Here is an 18,517-nt window from a genome sequence, read left to right as displayed (position 1 = left end):
ATATATTACAGTATATATTATATATATATATATATATATATATATATATATATATATATAGTTACAGATTTGGAAATGCAATCAAAAACATTACAATAACACAAAGCTCATCACTTACTTGATAGTAAACCAGCCCACCACAACTAAATATATAGATATACTGTATATATCTATGTCAATATATATAGACATAGATATACGGGACGGATGCTCTGTGAGGCTTCTGCAGAGTCCAACTCCCCTAGTTGTTGGAGCAGGTTTGGGGGGAACACACACTCACACTGCTCCAATCTCTGACCCCAGACACCTGGTCTTTGATGACAACCACTCCGTCGTGGCAGTAGCAACAGAGGATACATGCAGCCACCGGAGCAAAGCAGAGCAGAGGTGCTTCAGGTCACACTGAATGTGTAAGTCGAGCAGCAGCAGATATCAAACCTGCAGTGTGGCTTCGGGTATCTCCTACTATCTCGACACAGAAAAACTGTATAGTACCAGCCTCCCCTCTCTGACCTTCCTCTATCATGACCCTGCTGGCTCCCAGAAGTAGGACGACGTTCCTGAGAGAGCATTTCACTTTCCAATGCATCTTACTGTCTCCTCTTGTGTGAATTTTGAGGATTTTCACATTTCTCTTGTGAGTCAAAAGCAGATGTGCCGCTGACCACTAGGTGGTGCTGCTGTTGCATATGAGAATGAGGGTTTGTGAAGGAGCTGAGGGACAGAGGAGTTTGGCTAATATTAGCAACTATGTTAAAGGGTCTGGGACAAATGTGAACATTTAGTGGAGCTGTGTTTTGTCTGGTAACTAACAGGAAAACGCTGCAATGTGATAAAAGAATATCTCACTGTCTTCAAACGTGTATTTCAGGAAGAAAAGCAAGATCCAATTTATTCTCTAAAACAATATGATCCTCAAACACAAAGGATAAAAAGGTCAAACAACAGCATCATACCTCTAACATGCAGACAAGAAACCCAGTTTTTGGTTTAGTATTTCTGCAAAACTGAGTTGAAGACCATCTTGATTGAATTCCAACATCTACAAAAATTACAAAAAAATCATTAAACCTAACAAGCTAACAATTAACTTACACTTAATTCACTTATTAGACTGAGAAAATTAAACATAGCTTGCTCAGCTTACCTAGTGGTTTTAAAACCTGTGACTTCAAGGATTTTAAACCCTCAATTGTATCATGTTGTCCCTTGCAGACATCCAGGAAAGAAGAGCAGCCAGAGATCTTATTATTTTGCTAATCAAAACATCTGCAGTAGTAAAACAATTCCAGCAACAAATTAAATAAAATAAAAACATAATATAGTAGTTGTTGTAGTTTTACTTTGAACATTCACAAGTTAAACAAAAATGCAAATAAATAATTGATTAATTATGTAAATCTGTCAAATTTAAATTCTGAAAAAAATTACATTATTTCGCAATTTCACTTAATTTGATTTTACTTGCTAGTGAGTTTTTCATTCATGCAGCTGGCTGTACAAGTTCAGATTTCTTGTTGCGGAAATTCTGAAATTGATTTGTAAAGACGCTCAAATCCCATCTTCAAGTTAATTTATTCTAAAAGGGAAAGTTGGAAATTGTCCACCAACCTTGACATCAGTATCCATATTGCTACTTGCACAACCAATGCAGTGGAGGTTGCTGATGTTACTGATAAGCTCTTTTGCCGCCTTGTTATGGAGTCAAATTCAGGCCCAAACTCTCCTCTCCTGGTCAAAATTATGAACTGTGAAATTGTGGCTAGCCTTAATTTAATCTTAATACAAATATAATACATAATTATATATAATATAATAATTTATACTTAATATAATATAAATATAATACACAAAACCAAATATCAAAATCTTGTCATTTGCTGTTCTCCACCAGAGGGCGACAAAGCGTCTCGAGTGACGTAATTTTCATGAGCCGGAAGAGGGGAAATTGTAGTCGGTCAGAAACCCTGACATGACAAATCAAATCGCACGGTGATTCAACATCTCATTCGCTTACAAAGCAAGCAGGTGAGTGTTTTAGTCGGATTAATACCGCGCTGTTCGTGGTGCGGTGTTGGAACTATATTCTCCTCCGCTCCGTTCCGCCAAAACGTGCTGTTTTCATTGAACAGTGAAGGAGCCCTGCCCCGTGGCGTTCACTGACATCTGGGCGCATTTACAACACAGGTCCAGTCTGCTCTGCACGTCTACAAATCTAACCAATCATACTGAAACTTTATAGCATGCCTGCTCGTTACTTCCTTGTTAGCTCGTCATACTCTCTGTTCTTCTTCTTTTGCTCATTGCTCAGGCCTTATCCTGTTTCTCTCTTCATATGTAAACAGATTTCTGGACGAGTTTCTTCCTACGTATCAGCAGCAGCAGCCATGGTAGGAAACGTTTTCGCTCTTTGTTTATTTCAAACTCTATAAATGCACACATTTGAGTGCATCAACTAATTTGAGATCTTTAGTTTTTTACTGTATCAGAAGATCTGACTAGATATTTTGAGTCTGTTATCATTCTGTCCTCTTGGCTAAATGCCATCCATCTATTTCTGCTGTCATGTAACCGAGAAGTTGGTAAATGCGTTGTAATCCTGCGTACAAGTTGCATTGAAACAGATTTGAATGTCATGTTATGAAAATGTGAATAACAAGTGGTTGAATTGAGCCTCTCACAATAAACAATAAATAAATGAATCACACGATAAATTAAAAGAAACTGAATATTTTTCATCTTCTTGATTGATCGTTTGTCTCTTTTCTTTCTCCTTTTACCAAAAACTGAATGATTAAAGTCATCACTTTGGCGCTTTGGTCTCAACTATCCCTGTTTTTGAGAGATAATTTTGTTTACAGAGACTTCATAATTAATTTTATTTGTTGTTTCTGTTGTTTTCTTTCTTTATTTTGGACATTTAAAATGTCTTTCAGGTCCAGTGCTTAAATGTTATTATAACTTAAAGATTATTGATCCTTGAGAATGTGTTCTTTCATTATTATGCCATTATTACTATTATATTACTTGAAAATGGTCTCAAAACAACAATATTATCGCAGTAGGTTCTGGGACAATTTATCGTCCAGCAAAATTTGTTATCGTGACAGGCCCAGTCTGAATTATTGCAAATAAAGTGAAATAAATTCAGCTACCCAATGCAATTTTACCATCAACAATGTGGAATGGTTGGTCCTCAAACTTAAACATCCTGGAAAAACAGGATATTCTTAGATTAAGGTCAATTTATTCATAAAGCAGAATTTGCAACAAATTCCGTCCTAAAGCACTTTAACAGATAAACCTTATGTGATTATAGAGAACCAGAATAGCTGGAGTTAAGCAACGCCATCAGCCGGTTCTCGTTCTAGATGATCTGCTTACATCCAGATGTAGATATATTTCAACCGTATGGATGTTATAAATTAATAGGGTCACTTTTGCACTTAAACCACTGAGAAAAGTCATTGAAAGTAATGTATATGAAGAGTTCAGCGATGATTTACCCACTTTGGTGGTTTATGTTTTGTTATTGCAGGAATCTAAGCATTTAATGAGCTGAGCACAGGTGTACTTTGAGGTGCTTCTGAACAGGTTCTAGCTACGAAAGCAGCCCGGTCTTGTAAGGTAAATTTCATCGACTGTGTCTCGTCCTGCTTCAGCACGGCCGTGTGAAGGTCAAAACCACAGCCCAGCAGGAGGAGGAGAAAAAGAAAGAGCGGGAGAAGAAGCTGAAGGTCTACGTGGCTGCTCGGGACGCCTGCTTTTCCAAGGTGATGTCAGCAACACTGTTTTAAAACTCTTTTTTTTTTTTTTAATTATGCGTTTTTGCAACTTCATAACTCCGTAATAACTTAATTTGAAAAATTGGTGCTGTACTAACTGGAGAGAGATGGAGGTTTTCTCACTTTAGCCATCTCCGTTGAGGCAACGTTTGGCTAAAACAGAACTTATTGGATGTGGGATCTTACCCTGGTTTGCAAACGTATTTAAGGTTCTTGAAATTTTTCTGCAGTGCACCTTTTGTAAGTGACAGGGGGATGCACAGTCTGATTTTTTTTTTCATAATCAAAAATCTGAAAAGTGTGCAACCAGTTGCTCTCTGAAGTCTTCTAGGTTTTAATCAACCAGTGGTTGTATTCATTTCTGTGCAGCTAAAGCTTTTATGTGAAGGCCACAAATGTTTGTCAGAGAACATTAGTCAACAAACTGCACTAGCAGCGAGCAATATGGGTTTTTATCGCAATATTCCAACATTACTTCTCTTTTAGGTAACTGTACAGGATCTAGTGCCACAAGACACAAATATCCTTCTTGAAAATCGTTCCCACATTTTTCAACGCCTGGATTGAATCTGTGGATGATTAACGGCCTTCTGCAGTTCTTGATGGCTGCAGAAGAGATCGTGAGCCTCTCTCGAATAGAGGCACATCTAAGCATATCAGTAAGCACATCATAATAAAAAAATGAAAAACAAGTGATTTAAAATTATTCAAAGCCCACCGGCAGCAGTCAGCCTTACACTTCCGTGTGCGCCACATGCTCTCCCGGACCAAACAATCGGTCCCGCCCTATTTTTAAAAACTCAAATCCCACAACAAAGTCGCAGGATATCATACTTAGGCCTAGAGTGGTGGGCAGGATAAAAAAAATATATATATACAAAAGGAGACATGGCCTCAATTATTAAAAAGATCTAGTTTGCCCTAAAATAACCAAGATCACTATAGGCACAAAACAATGCAGTTATTTTTCAATAAACACATTTGAGATCAGAGTAATATTGCCAAACTTACCATAAAAGTGCTCAGAGTAGAATTGCTGTTTGGTTTCTCCCAACCAAACAGCCACTTTGCTGTTTGGTTGGGAGAAACCACTAGTGTAAAAAGGGGGAGGCGGACCATTCCACTCCTTGTAGTGACTTGTAGATGTTTTTGTGTCAAAATATTATGCACAGTCAGTAAAACTAGCCTACTAAGCTAACCTGCATGTTTTCAATTCAGCAAAACCCTGTCAATCGGCCATCAATTAAAATCATGTGTGATGAATTAGGAAATTATCTAAAACTTGCAGGGCCGTGTGCTTGGAGGACCAGTGTTGGGATAAACACTGGATTATACATTACATCAATATACATCAATAGAGTTCGACCAGAAAACAACATTGATTCAGTGACATATTTTCAACATTAATTAATTGGCTAGAATTGGACGATTGTTTGAAGGTTTATCCACCATCAGTCATCAACCTTCGCCATAAATTCAACTTTTGGGATCATAATTCAACGTTGAATTACCATTGTGTGCTATCTGGGAAGTTTGTAGTTCTGTAGAAAGCAGTCGCTTTGGATAAACTATGTAAGTGCAGTGTCGAAATAAGCAGCAGAATCCTGGTGCTGTGTGTGTTTTTGTTTGGAAATTGTTTTTTTTATTTTCGTTTTGGCATAAATTTATTTACAATGTAATAAATCCATGTTTGTACTCTTGTTTCTCCTCCTTCCCCGTCTCCACTGTGTCAGAGGAAGGATGGCGTTTTGGACGATGAAGCCCTGCAGCTGACTCAGCAGCTCCTCTCTGCGAACCCTGACTTTGCAACCCTCTGGAACTACCGACGAGAGATCCTGACGCACCTGGAAACCGTCAAGTTAGCAATTTTGTTTCTTTCTTTTTTTTTCTTCCTGTTGTTGTTGTTGTGTCTGAAGGGGTAAACAAGCCAGCAGGAGAGACGCTGGAGCTAGAATGATGACTCTGTTTCTCTGTGTCCGCCTCAGAGACGAGGATGAAGCGCAGAAGATTTACGAGGCTGAGTTGTCATTTCTGGAATCTTGCCTGAAAGTGAATCCAAAGTCCTACGGCAGCTGGCACCACAGAGGGTGGGTCTCGGCCCGTCTGCCTCGACCCGACTGGGCCAGAGAGCTGAGCCTGTGTGATCGCTGCTTAAGCCTCGACGACCGCAACTGTGAGTCACGAGTGAAAGTTGATTGTTTTTCTGATTTTCACATTATTTTTTTTTTCTTTTTCAAATGGAAAATTGTAAAATTAGGGCAGTATTTAGGGCTGAAGCAATTAATTGGATTAAAACGATTAATCGGATTAAAACAATTATTCAGATTAAAGCGATTAATCAGAAAATGATTAATCGGTTTTAAATGATTAAAACTCAGATTAATCATTATAAACCGATTATTGAAATAATCGTCAACTAATTTAGCAATCGATTAATTGTTAACTGGACTATGCAAACAAAAAAAAAGAAGACATTTTCTGAAAGAACCTCACCCTCATAGCAGCAGTTAAGCCAAAAATATATATACATGTTACATTCAAGTAAAAAAAAATAAATATTTTTTTCCTGTTAAACACCTTTTAAAATAAGTTTATTGATCTGATAATCCAAAAATAATCACCAGATCATCTCTACATAGTAGAAAGGCCTGAGCTTTTCACATGTTGTTGATAGAAGTGTCTTTGTAGCTGCAGATGCATCATTTGCTGTAAATGATCAAGCGTACCCTTAAAGGAAAGCTGTGTTGTTGCACTTTATTCAATAAAATGTTTATTTTCTTATTGTGAAAATAAATTGAGTTATTTGTTTATTTGCATCTTTGTATATATTTCAAATACTGCGTAAAAAAAAATCTTCAGTGAAAAATCTGCCAATTTTTTTTATCCGATTAATCGTCAGATAGATTAATCGATAACTAAAATAATCATTAGTTGCAGACCTAAACGTAGCTCTCGTCTACATTACATCGGCGCTGCACCGTTCCTGTTTCCCTGACTTCATTTTCTCCCATCTCTCCCAGTCCACTGCTGGGATTACCGCCGGATGGTGGTGAAAATGTCCGGCGTGCCGGTGAAGCAGGAGCTGGAGTTCACCGACCGCCTCATAGGCTCCAACTTCTCCAACTACTCCAGCTGGCACTACCGCAGCACCCTGCTGCCGCTGCTCCACCCGGGCTCCCCGGAGCCGCCGCCCTCGCGCTGCGGCGGTGACCCTCCTACCTCCTGCTCGCCGCCCTCCCCTCAGGCCCACTTCCACCGAGTGTGTGAAGAGCAGCTGCTCAAAGGTAAGACCGCAGCCGGCGATGCAGCGTGGCGGCAGACAGGGGGCAGCCTCGTCCTGATTGAAACGGCTCTTTACGTTTCAGAGTATGAGCTGGTTCAGAACGCTTTCTTCACCGACCCAAACGACCAGAGTGCTTGGTTCTATTACCGCTGGCTGCTAGGCAGAGGTATGAGTCTGTACCTTTAGATCTTTTTTTTTTTTTTTTTAAATAAAGGTGTTGGTGTTCCTCACTGTTAGTGCTGCTGGTGAGGCGAAGATTTAACTGATGTAACAAATATGAAACTTTTTTTTTTTTTAAGTTTAGAGACTTTCTTTTACAAAATAAAAAAGAGGTTTCTGTATTTTCTGCATGTGCAAAATACACATTTCAGTTTATTTTGTCAGGATTTTACGCTCTAAACCAAGAGAAATTTAGAGCATAATTATGACGTGGAAAGAAAAGAATGCATGGTTAAAAAAATTGTTTCATCAATAACAGTAAAATAGTTTTATACGTGCATAAAGTCCTTTGGAAGCTGTTTCCTTCTTACAGTTTTCTTCTGTTTTTCAAAACATTATTGTTGGTCCTTCAATAGTAGAAGAACACTTCAAAGTCATATACACAAAAATATAAGTACACATCACTATGTAGAAGACAGTTTTTTATTGTCTTGACCTAAAAATCGATGCATTTCTTAGAAAACGTTTTTTTGTCCTGCCGATTTTGAACCAGCCCTGTTCTTCTTGTTTTATTTCTGCCTTTTAACATGATCAAAGGCTGAAAAACGGCTAAATATTTAACCGCGCAGCTTTTGAAACTTTGCTTGTCTCGTTTGGCTCAGGGCAGAATTCAGTCCTGATGAAAACTTTAAGACATGACGAGTCTTCACGTTTTGTGACGGTGGATCATAACCAGGTTGCAAGTAGAATTTTGAAATAAATAAAAAATAAAAGTTCCTCCAAAGGCCACGTCTCCTTCCCACTGAGAGGTTTGCACTAAAAAGCAGACTAATGTTTTCTTCAGTCATTTGTTGATTTCAATTTTTTGTTGGCTGATGAGTTTTACCAACTAATTAACGGCTTATTTGAGTTTGAATGCAGTTTTCAATAATTTGCCCACTCTGCATGGTTCTCTTGCCTTTGTTTCTTTGTTTTGTATTTTGGAGCTCATCTTAAAGGGGTAATTTTATGTAAAATCAACTTTTTTGAGATTTACATGATGTTATGATGTTAATCCCTCATCAAAAACACACCTGGAGTGTTGCTTTGATTCTTTCATGCATGTTTGATAAAGCCGTTAGTCTCCCGTGGCAACCGTTCAGCTGTGCACAACGCGTGGGTAGAGCTAGCTCCTCCTTCGGCTGCAGTTTCCAAGCCTCTGGACTTCAGCCTCACAGAGCATCCCTCCTCCTCTGCTACTCCCCCACTCAGCTCCTTCAGACTAGCCAGCAGCAATTAGCAAACATCTGCCAGAACTGCAATAGCAATAACAAAACTAAATGCAATCAAAAACAACCATTATTCATCATGAATGATGTATGTGAGAATGTGGCTGTTCTTATTTATTAGTTGTTTTTTTGTTTGTTTGTTTTTTCCAGATATTTGTTATTTCTTACATTGTGTGTGACTTGTGAGACAGTTATTTTTTGTTTTTAAGCATATGCACTGACTGATGGCACTTTTTAAATTTTGTTGTTCTTGTGACAATGACAATAAAGATTTATCTCTCTGACATCTGCAGAGCTCATAATACGAGCTACTTCTCGGCGAAACGCTGGTAAAAACGTTGCTAAAGGGTTAATATAGGAGCCATGTTGTGACGACTTCCTGAAGGCGGAGTTTCAAACAGAGCAGGAGTTTCTTAAAGAGACAGAGGCCCAATTTCAAAGTCAAATTTATTTTTAAGTCATATTTGATATATGTATAGTACTTTTATAACAACTGAAGTTAACATAGTTACTTGATTGTGCTACAAAATGGAAAAACACATAATGCTGCCCCTTTAATATGGCGGCCGGATTTAGGAATACTCGGAACTGTTTTTGTGATCTTCAGATTTTGATCAGGAGTGGATGGACTTTTGACTCCGACTTGCATGCCAGTGTACATTCCAGTTCGTCTGAACACGCAAGCAACGCTCGTTGCCATTTAGCGAGTTTGACTCATGTGTTTATTTATTATCATTTCTTTTGTATTCCCCCCAGCGGAGCGTGAGGAGGTGATAAGCTGTGCGTACGTCAGTCGGGAGCAGGAGAGAGTCGCCGTCGCCTTCTCCAGGCCTGTCAATGTCGGTAGATTTCTCCTTCACAGTTTCTGTGTTTTTTTTCAGTCGTTGTCTGCATTTGTTCTGCACGTCTCTGCTCTCACACAAGTCTTGCTTATTTCGTCACAATCCTTAGTTTGAAGATTTAGATTTTTTTTTTTTTTTCAGAATCTGGGGATGATATGTCCTCGTTAAAAAAATACCTCACATTTGTTTGGAATCGGCTGTCTTGAGGTTTTTGAGAGCCTGCTGTGAGATTTTATGAGTAGCAGCTACGTTTTAGGTGCCTGTTTTATAACGATAAATACAGTCTGAAGTGAAATAAGACCAAATATCTCTCGGTTTTAGGTGGGTTAGAATTACCAAAATGATGTCTGTGCCTCAATAAGGAGAAATTACTCCAGTTATGCCAGAGATTTATTTATTAATGTCTTCAAAATCAGAAGTCTAAACACTTTTCCTCAGTGTTTGGTAGGGTTGCCTTTGAACTGGGTCAAACCTTTTGGAATTGGTTCCTCCTGATAGAACCGGTAGAACAGAGTCATGTTCGTAGCTCACTTTGTTCACAAGAGAACTCTGTGATGATCACACTTTGTGTTGTTCTTTGTCCACTTTATAAAAACTTTGGCTGCATTCTTAAGGTAATTGTTCCTTTAAAAACCCGTTTGAGCTCGAGCTTTTACTTCCTGGCTCATTTCTTTAGATGTTGCTTCATTAATTCCAGTATGTTGGTTCCTCATGATGCCATCTATTGTTTAAAGTGTGCCAGTTTCTCCTGAAGCAAAACCGCCCCGCAACATGATGCTGCCACCACCATGTGTGACAGTTGGGAGGCTGTTTCCCCCTTTTTTTTCTCCAAACGTAACAATGATCGTTATGGGGAAACGGTTCCACTTTAGTTTCATCAGGCCACGTGACTCGTCTACAGAAATGAAAATCTTTTCTTTGCATTTGAAAACTGCAGTCTGGCTTTTTAATGTTTCTTTTGAAGTAAAGGCTTCTTCTTTGCCAAGTGGCCTTTCAGCTCATGTCTGTACCGGAAATGTTTCACAGTGAATAATGACACTGCCTTACCTTTTTCAGCATCTTTGCAAAGTTTTTATCTTTTATTCCGGGTCTGATTTACACATTTTGGACCCAAACACGTTCATCTCTGGGACACAGAGCCCGTTTCCTTCCTTCCTGAGCGGTTTGATGGTCGGACATTCCCATCATGTCTGTACCTGCATATAATTGTTTGAACAGATGAACGCAGCATCTTCAAGCTTCGGTAAATTGTTCCCGAGGATCAACCGGACTTGTGTCTCTCTCTCTATCTCTCTTCCTGATTGGCTGATTTCTTTTGACCTTCTCGTCGTGTCAAACAATACAGCGGTGTGTTCCAGGTTGTGGCTGTAACACACACCCGCACAGACATGCTAAAATGAACTTGAACGTGACCGAAGACCTGTCATTAGTCTCCAAAGCTGTGACATCATCACCATCATCCAGGCTTCGTCTCATTATTTAAAGAGACGGTAAACGTTCCGTGTGTAAACTTCTGAGACAAGAAAGAAATGATTATGTGAGGATTATTTTTCTTTTTTTAAATCTGGTGAATGTGAGCCTCAGGTTTCAGCTGTATGTTTACTACGCCTTCATTTTGCCCCCGGTGTTTATTGGCCTTCTCCTCCCCACGCAGGCGCAGTCCGGCGGTCTGCTGCTGGTCCTCGACGGTCAACCTCAGAGAGCGGAGTGGCGGAGCGTCCACCCACACTTCAAACACAGTCCAGTCTGGGTATCCTTTAACTTACAAACACTTCACTTTAGACGCTGCTTTAAAGTAAAATAAATATAATAAACAAACACTTTTCACATTCCTCTTCATCTATGGCACAATATTCAGTTGCTGCACGTCTGTCGAGAAGAAGGGAAATGTTTAACATTTGTTGGCTGTCTTAACTCTAAACTACAAACACTCACTGCTTGTTTTATCCATTTACAATTCTTTACTGGAACGAAGCAGAAAATGGTTTTATGGTGACTTATTTAAATCAGGAAGTTAAAAAAAAAAAAAATCAAAATGACTTTTGTTCTTTGGCCGACCTGCACCTGCCGCCGAAATGAGACTTTTAAATCTTGAAAAAAAAATGGAGCTGAGAACAAACCTCACTGGACATTTAAAAAAAAAAAAAATTCTCAATTTATTCATGGGAAACTGTGCCGGCTCCGAGGTTAAATATGCAGCCCGGCCTCTCCGGATCCCCTTTTCAATACTCTCAATAGTGATTTTTTTTTTTTTACAATTTTCCTCAGGCTACAATAAGACTCTCCCATTTCCACTCATTCATCGCAGGGATCATTTCTGTTGCGTCGCAGTGCTCCATCTCTGTCCGCTTCAGCAGATTCCAAATCCTGAAGCTGAATTCGGTTGATCACAGGTCGGCACGTCCCGTCTCATCTCATCGATCGTCGCTGGAACTCGTACGCCTGTGAAGTTTGCATAGCTTGAAGGGGGTTTTAGAAGCACCTTAAGGAGCTGCGTGAGAATGAATACTAATGCGCGAATTGGATTTAATGTCTTATTGAATATGGTAACCGGGCCATTATTTGTGTGTAAAGAATCCCCCTGAGCCGTGCATTTCATTGGCACCGATGGGGGGGAAAACATCCGAAATAACATTTTCAACAAATTTATATTTTGTTGCTTTTTCACACTGGAGGGGAAAAAAAAGTAGAAAAGTCCAAACCTTAATTTTGAATAGTTATGGGGGGGTCACAGCGGGAACAAAGTTTATAACAAAATCTCCTGTAGAACAATTATTCATAACAATCTTTTTAAAGCAAATGTATAACTAAGGTGTGTTTTTTTTCTTTCTTTTAAATGTTTTCAGGAACTCCTAATTCGTAATCTAACTTTTTGTTTTATTGGGGTGTAAATTCGCTGTAACTCTTGAGCCCATTTTCTTCAGACTTTTGGCCAAAAGTCTGGGTGAAGACTCAGATTCATCTCGCCGCCACACGCAGAGAGGAGAACGGTGAAGGAGGCAATAAAAAACAAAAATAAAATCGCTAAAGCTCACTGTTGGAGACCAGCAGCGAAAAGCCATATCTTTGTGGGGTTGCCACGTCTCCATGACAACCTTGAAGACGCCAGGATTGCCAATCGATTGTTTAAGGGTGATGCAACAAAAAAAAAAAAAAAAAGGACTTTTCTGTCCAGCTCCTCTTATCTTCACAACTGGACTTTGTGTGTTTTGCTCATAAAAGAACAAAGATGGAGCTTTCACTACAGCAACATGCTACGGGGGCATAAAACTGAAGAGGAACACGTGAAAAGATCTGTGATGCTGCGGGCCTTTTTGTTTTCCAAAAGCCGTGTTGGAGTTCATGGCTTCGTGAACGATCTGAACTAACAGGATCCTTAAAATAAACAAAATAAACAATGGTAGGATTTGCCAGGAAACTGAAAAAGTAGCAGATTATTGATCTAAATTATCACAGAAATCTAGAAGCTCCTAACTCCTGTAGAAAAAAGGTGGAATGAGATGAAGAGGAGAAAGCAGAGCCTTCTCTCTCTCTATGACCCGAACAATGTGAAATGTTACGGAAAACTAAACATTGTTCCATTGGCAAAACGTGGTTATACGAGGTTTTGACAGCGGGGGGCGCCACTAAATGTTGCACCAGGGAATCGGATGGAATAGCTTCTTAGAATTCAGTTAAATTAAAAAATGTGTTATTGTTCCCAAAGGGAATTTTAAATGTAGCTCATATTAATTCAAGGTTCTTCAAGAGTTTCTGTAGAGGCTGGTGGCCGTGGGCAGGACGGGTCTCCTGCAGCAGTGTGTGTTACAGCGAGTTGGAAGAAGCCTCTGGGTTTCCATTACAAATGTGCGTGAAACTTTGCTGATATTTGTCAGAAAAAACTCAATTTTGTAATTGCGGTGTTTCCATTACATAAGAAAGTGCAATTAAAATAACTTGTGAAGAAGTCACGCAGTAAATCATTGGAAAACATGCAAGCGCCATCCTCCTCCTACCACTTCCTGTCGTCGCCTTCGTCTTTTGCACCAGTACCAGTAGTAACATCCTGTTGTTGATCACAAATGGAAAAAAGCGTTTCTGTGGCAGTTTTGCAAAACATCATAGTTTCGATTCAGCTGAAAAATCCCATCATTCTAGTGCAAAAATGTTTTTTTTTTAAAATAAAAAAACATAAAAAGCTAATTTATTGTTGTAATTCCAGCTCCAGTCTCATAAAGAGTTGTCCATAGTTTTCTTGATTTTTTTTTTTTTTTTTGTGAAATCCTTCTTTGCAGCATCAACTCCAGAGGATCCACAGTCGATCCCAGAACAGGACCAGCCTTCTTTATTGGGTTGTTTAGTGTCTTTAATGCTCAAAATCCAATTATTTTCCCCACAGTTTTCCAGTCATCACAAACATCATACTACTGCCACAACAAATGGATTACTTTGAGGCTTTTAGCAAGTCAAGAGTACCACTAGCTACAGCCAGCTGCAGTTTGTTTCTTTCACCGGGCCCTGCTCCTCTCCTGTTCACCTCTGAAAACGCGCCATCATTTGATTATGCTCTCTCACATCTTGATTCTAGACAGTTCAGAAATGACACATTTTCATCCAAATCAAATCTTTTATTTTTTTCTTTGTGTTCCCTTTGTGAGTTGAATAATTCATGCTTTGACCTTACGTGACCTTAGCCCCTGCTCAGATCTGCGACCTCCCTCCAGGAACGATAAGCGACGTCGCCAACGAACACAACCTGACCGTCCACTGGACTGAAAAACACACCCACCGGGACTGCGCCCTCTACACAGGTGACGCATAACCTACAGTCTGGACTTTTTCCACATTGTACGTTTATGTACATTTCCCGTCAAGCTTTTTTTTTTTTACCTCCAAAGGCCGGAGCGAGAGCTGGTGTCGGGACACCGCTACAGACCTCGAGCTGTTCAGGTACGGCTTTTGCATATTTGCAGCAAGTTTCAGACGCGTTTTTTTGCAAGATGGAAGAACAGATGGCGGTGTCTTGCTCTGTAGGAGTGAACTCTCGGTGGAGAAGACTTCGGTGTTGCAGTCGGAGCTGCAGTCCGTCAACCAGCTACAAGAACTGGAGCCTCTGAATAAATGTAGGTGGAGACGGTAAATTTATACCGCAGAGAGCCGCAACCAACTTGAAAATCAAGTTTATTTTGGGCTTTTGGTGATGCTTTTAAAGTTTTTTCTCCCTGGGTTTAGCTGCGATGCAACGTGCAACTTTAATTATTTTTTAAATGAATTAGCTGCATGATTTTAAATTTTTCTGAGATTTTCTGTTAGCAGTGATGCTTTTCTTCAAGGTGTCAAAAGGTACAAAAAGTAGTGATATATACGTATATGTATATATATATATATATATATATATATATATATATATATATATATATACAGTAGTGCTTATAACTTTATTAACATATGGGCAAACACCTTTCAGTTTATCCCCACAGAAAACCAACCAGTTCAAAACAACAAATTGTTTGTCGTCTTTTCAACATGCTAAAAGAGATTCATGTACATTTTAGAGATGGTATTTGAGCCAGTGTGTATATTTTTAAGTAGGTGTGTTTTTCATTTCAAACTTGTCTAACCTGAAAAAAAAAAAGAACATTTCCAGTGCATCACTTAAAGTCCTACAGACTGCAGCGTTCCTCCCAGTAACAAACTCTGACTGAGCTGTTAAAAGTTTTCTGCTGCTGGCTTAGCGACCATCCTAGTAACCAGCTGACTAACCTTTCTGTCTCTGAAGGGTGCTTGCTGACCATTATCCTCCTGATGAGGGCACTAGACCCTCTTGGGTATGAGAAGGAGACCCTCGCTCACTTTCAGACCCTCAAAGTGAGTACCACACACACACACGCACACCGTATGCTCACTAAGACTGACTGAGCGTGCTCCCCCGTCTCTCCTCCAGGAAGTGGACTCCATGCGCTCCGCATATTACAGCGACCTGTGCAGCAAGTTCATGATTGAAAACACCATCCTGAAAATGGAGTACGCCGAAGTGCGAGTCTTCAGTATCTCTGACAGGGTCGGTCCTGAATTCCTGATGAGCAACATAAGGGAAAAAAAAAAAAGGAAAAAAACAAACACTTTCTGCCGAAAAGAGACGCTGAAAAGCAATTTGTGTGTCTTCCAGAACCTGACCACATTATGCCACCTGGACCAGCTGTTATTAGTGACTCACATCAATCTGTCGTCCAATCAGCTGCGGCGGCTGCCTCCTCAGTTTGCGATGTTGCAGTGCTTGGAGGTGAGAACGCCGCCAATTCCACTCTTAATTGCCTCCTCCTGCAGTGTCACTGTTTTGTTTTGTTTTTTTCCCCGGTGAGGGAGGGGACGGTAGGGGGAATCGCAATGTCGGCTTGCCCGTTTACTGCAATTAAACCACTTGGTCTCAACTTGCAGGTTGTGGAGGCCGATAACAACTCTATAGAGAACCTGGAGGGAGTTTATCACCTTCCCAAACTGGAGGAAGTCTCCTTGAAGAACAACAGTATCCTTAAACCTGTGGATTAACATTCGGCGCCGCGCTCGCCGGAGACACGATCCGGCCGCCCATCTTTGTCTGCAGCCGAGCCGCGGGGATCGGATTTGTCCGCGCGTACGCCTCGTCTTCCTCCCATCCGAGCGGTTGTGGTGGCTCGAGAGGCGGGCGTGAATCAGCTCTGAGTGGCCTCAGCGCTACAAAGAAAAAAAAAAAGTAAAATCTGGTCGGAGAGCGCGAGCTGCTGATGCGGGGTGACGCAGACGGAGAAGGAGTTCTGCTCGCAGCGGCCGGTGTTGACGGTGTTTGCCTAAAATAAAATAAAAACGCACTCGTGATTATTCTCCTCAGCTCGGCGCATGCATAATTTATGTCACGTGAAACTCCAAGTAATTAAATGCTGCGGGGTGTGTGTGTGTGTGTGTGTGTGTGTGAGGTGTGGTGAAAGGGGGGCAGACTGCTTCACATTAGGAAGAGAAGAGACACTTAGCGACACGTTACAGCCACAAGGCCCATCCTCTCTCCGCGCTTCGCTTCCTTTTACACACAAGAGAGGAATTAATGAGGTTTGCAGGTCATGACACCCAAGCCGTTTAAAAAATTTTTTTTTAATTATTATTATTCTTTGCAGTGACAGCTCAGCTGTAGAGGGGAAAAGTTTATCCAACACCACAGCGTTGCATTTGACATGCAGATCTTGCTTTAACACCATTGTTGTCGCATCTCTTCTCACTCACCATTCCTCACCAGCACAGGGCGAGCGGCGCTCCCTTTTAATTTTTTTTTCTGTGTGTGTTTTTTTTATTTTTCATTAACCCAAAACTCACAGAGATCTCCACGCTGGCAGACCTTCAGCCTCTGGCCTCCTGCCCCAAGCTGAGGCGCCTCGATCTCCGCGGCAACCCCGTCACTCAGACGGCCAACGTGGAGTCGGAGTTGGCCGAGCTGCTGCCCTCCGTCGCTGACCTCCTGCTCTGATCGCCGCGTCCCGTCGTTCACTCGTCTCTCCGTCTTCAGCTGTGTTTCGGTAGCAGGCAACCCGTGTCTCGTCTCTCTCTCTCCCGTCTCTGATTATTTTGTTTTGAAGTGTGTCGTGCCTCTTGTTTGTAGACGGACTGCCAGTCACAGCCAACCCTGAAGCTCTGACAGCCTGATGGTTCAGAGCGTACATCACCCACCTGTCCACCACTTGAACACAAAGTCTGCATTTACATGTGTGGGGGCGTGTGTGTGTGTGTGTGTGTAGAGGGGTGAATGCACAATAAAACACGTCGCATTTCTTTGTTTGTGTGGATGGATGTCCGGTCCCCCTAATGCATGCAGAAACCTGGAAGAAGGAAACAAAAAAGGTGTAAAGTGGATATGGATTGGCGTGCAGCAATGCTGGTTTATTGCTTCTCTGAGCTTTGTGCTCAAACAGGTTGATTGCAGCATCTTGTAGTAATCATTATTTTTAAAAAGGTTATCTTAAGACATTAAATGACAATATACTGTTGCACAGTAGATTCAATAAAAACAGCACACATTGTGTCACTGCCTTCCAGCAAGCCTTTGTTTGTGTCCTTTTATATTTGAATTATTTCTTCTTTTTTTTTCTGGCCCAAAGATTAACAATATTTCTCAGAGACAGAATGTCTTGGGTAAATATTTACACTCCTTGACCTTTTTTATGGTATTTCACACTAAAAACAAAAATGTGATTGTGTTTTGCTGGGATTTTGCATGATTGACGAAGACAAGTAGGCGTGTAGTTGTGAAGTGGAGGACATTAGAGGTGTGTGATGCCTCGTATTTTGGTATCTGTCCGATACTAAGTAAATACCGGGCTGGTATGATTGATACCAATACTTTTTATTTACGTTTGCTGTATCAACAAACCTCCTGTGACTCAGGTGTTTTTGAACTTTTTCCTTAGTTCAGACTTAGGACAACATTTGGATAAGGTCTATTTGTTGATACTTTAATAACACATTTGCATTTCCTGAATAAATAAAGTGCCAAAACGTTACCATTTGAGAGGAAATTGAGTTAAGATACAATGCAAAAAGAAAACAATATTTCAAGACGTAATCTGAAACTTTAGCCCAGCTGACGGATCAAACGATGCTCGGGGAGATGCTTCAAGTTCTGCTGTTTGTTCAGTAATGTTCCCTAAAAACCCTGAGTTTTTAAAGGAACAGTCAAAAAAAATAAAAATGTCAACCCTATACGCTCCTTCCACACTGCCGAAGTGTTTCCAGTTTACTCCTAAGATGATTTTGGAATAATTTCAAGCAGACGGTGTAATATTGGTAAAAGGAACTTCAATGCATTCGCCATCAGATAAAACAGGCGCGCCTCAAGAGGGGTGTTTAGCGGTGTGTCATATAAGCCACCAATAACGCCAGAAATCTGTCATTGTTCCTTTATTTACCTTTTCACTGGCAGGGATTCAACATTGCGACACATCAAATCTCTTCTCTTTTTTTTTTTTTTTTTACGGTCATGTCATAGCATTTTTTGGCAGTGGAGCTTTAGAGGAAAAACTCCTGTTTGGGAGCGTCCCATTCAAAACAACACGGCACACCTGTTGACTCAACGTAAAAGTACATCGTTTTCTGACTGCAGACGGTGGAACAGGTTGAAAAATATTGCATCAACTTCAGGTTAAACGAGGATCATTCGTTTTTTATGTTGCTACTCAT

The 18,517-nt window shown here is 40.5% G+C and overlaps 1 protein-coding gene across 5 annotated transcripts; it reads left to right on the top strand.

The window, feature by feature from the left end:
- Positions 1-1,883: 1,883 nt before the first annotated feature.
- rabggta (Rab geranylgeranyltransferase subunit alpha) lies at positions 1,884-17,380 on the top strand. 5 transcript variants are annotated; one of them, XM_028028369.1, is made up of 18 exons: positions 1,884-2,028; positions 2,346-2,390; positions 3,663-3,773; positions 5,519-5,643; positions 5,771-5,958; positions 6,806-7,069; positions 7,151-7,234; positions 9,252-9,334; positions 10,992-11,087; positions 14,022-14,127; positions 14,215-14,266; positions 14,351-14,439; positions 15,096-15,184; positions 15,261-15,377; positions 15,486-15,599; positions 15,755-15,842; positions 16,663-16,860; positions 16,944-17,380. In XM_028028369.1, the coding sequence occupies exons 2-17, from the start codon at positions 2,388-2,390 to the stop codon at positions 16,809-16,811; spliced, it is 1,758 nt and encodes a 585-aa protein (XP_027884170.1). In that variant the 5' UTR covers positions 1,884-2,028; positions 2,346-2,387; the 3' UTR covers positions 16,812-16,860; positions 16,944-17,380. The 5 variants fall into 5 exon arrangements, with proteins under 5 accessions (XP_027884170.1, XP_027884169.1, XP_027884172.1 ...); XM_028028371.1 differs by adding an exon at positions 2,133-2,187 and having other exon boundaries at positions 1,914-2,028; positions 16,663-17,380; XM_028028370.1 differs by adding an exon at positions 2,133-2,212 and having other exon boundaries at positions 1,914-2,028; positions 2,334-2,390; positions 16,663-17,380.
- Positions 17,381-18,517: the final 1,137 nt, after the last annotated feature.

Source organism: Xiphophorus couchianus, chromosome 9 (genome assembly GCF_001444195.1).
Source record: "Xiphophorus couchianus chromosome 9, X_couchianus-1.0, whole genome shotgun sequence".
NCBI classification, from domain to species: domain Eukaryota; kingdom Metazoa; phylum Chordata; class Actinopteri; order Cyprinodontiformes; family Poeciliidae; genus Xiphophorus; species Xiphophorus couchianus.
The sequence above is the reverse complement of the archived record's forward strand: the minus strand, read 5'-3'. Positions and strand labels throughout refer to the sequence as shown.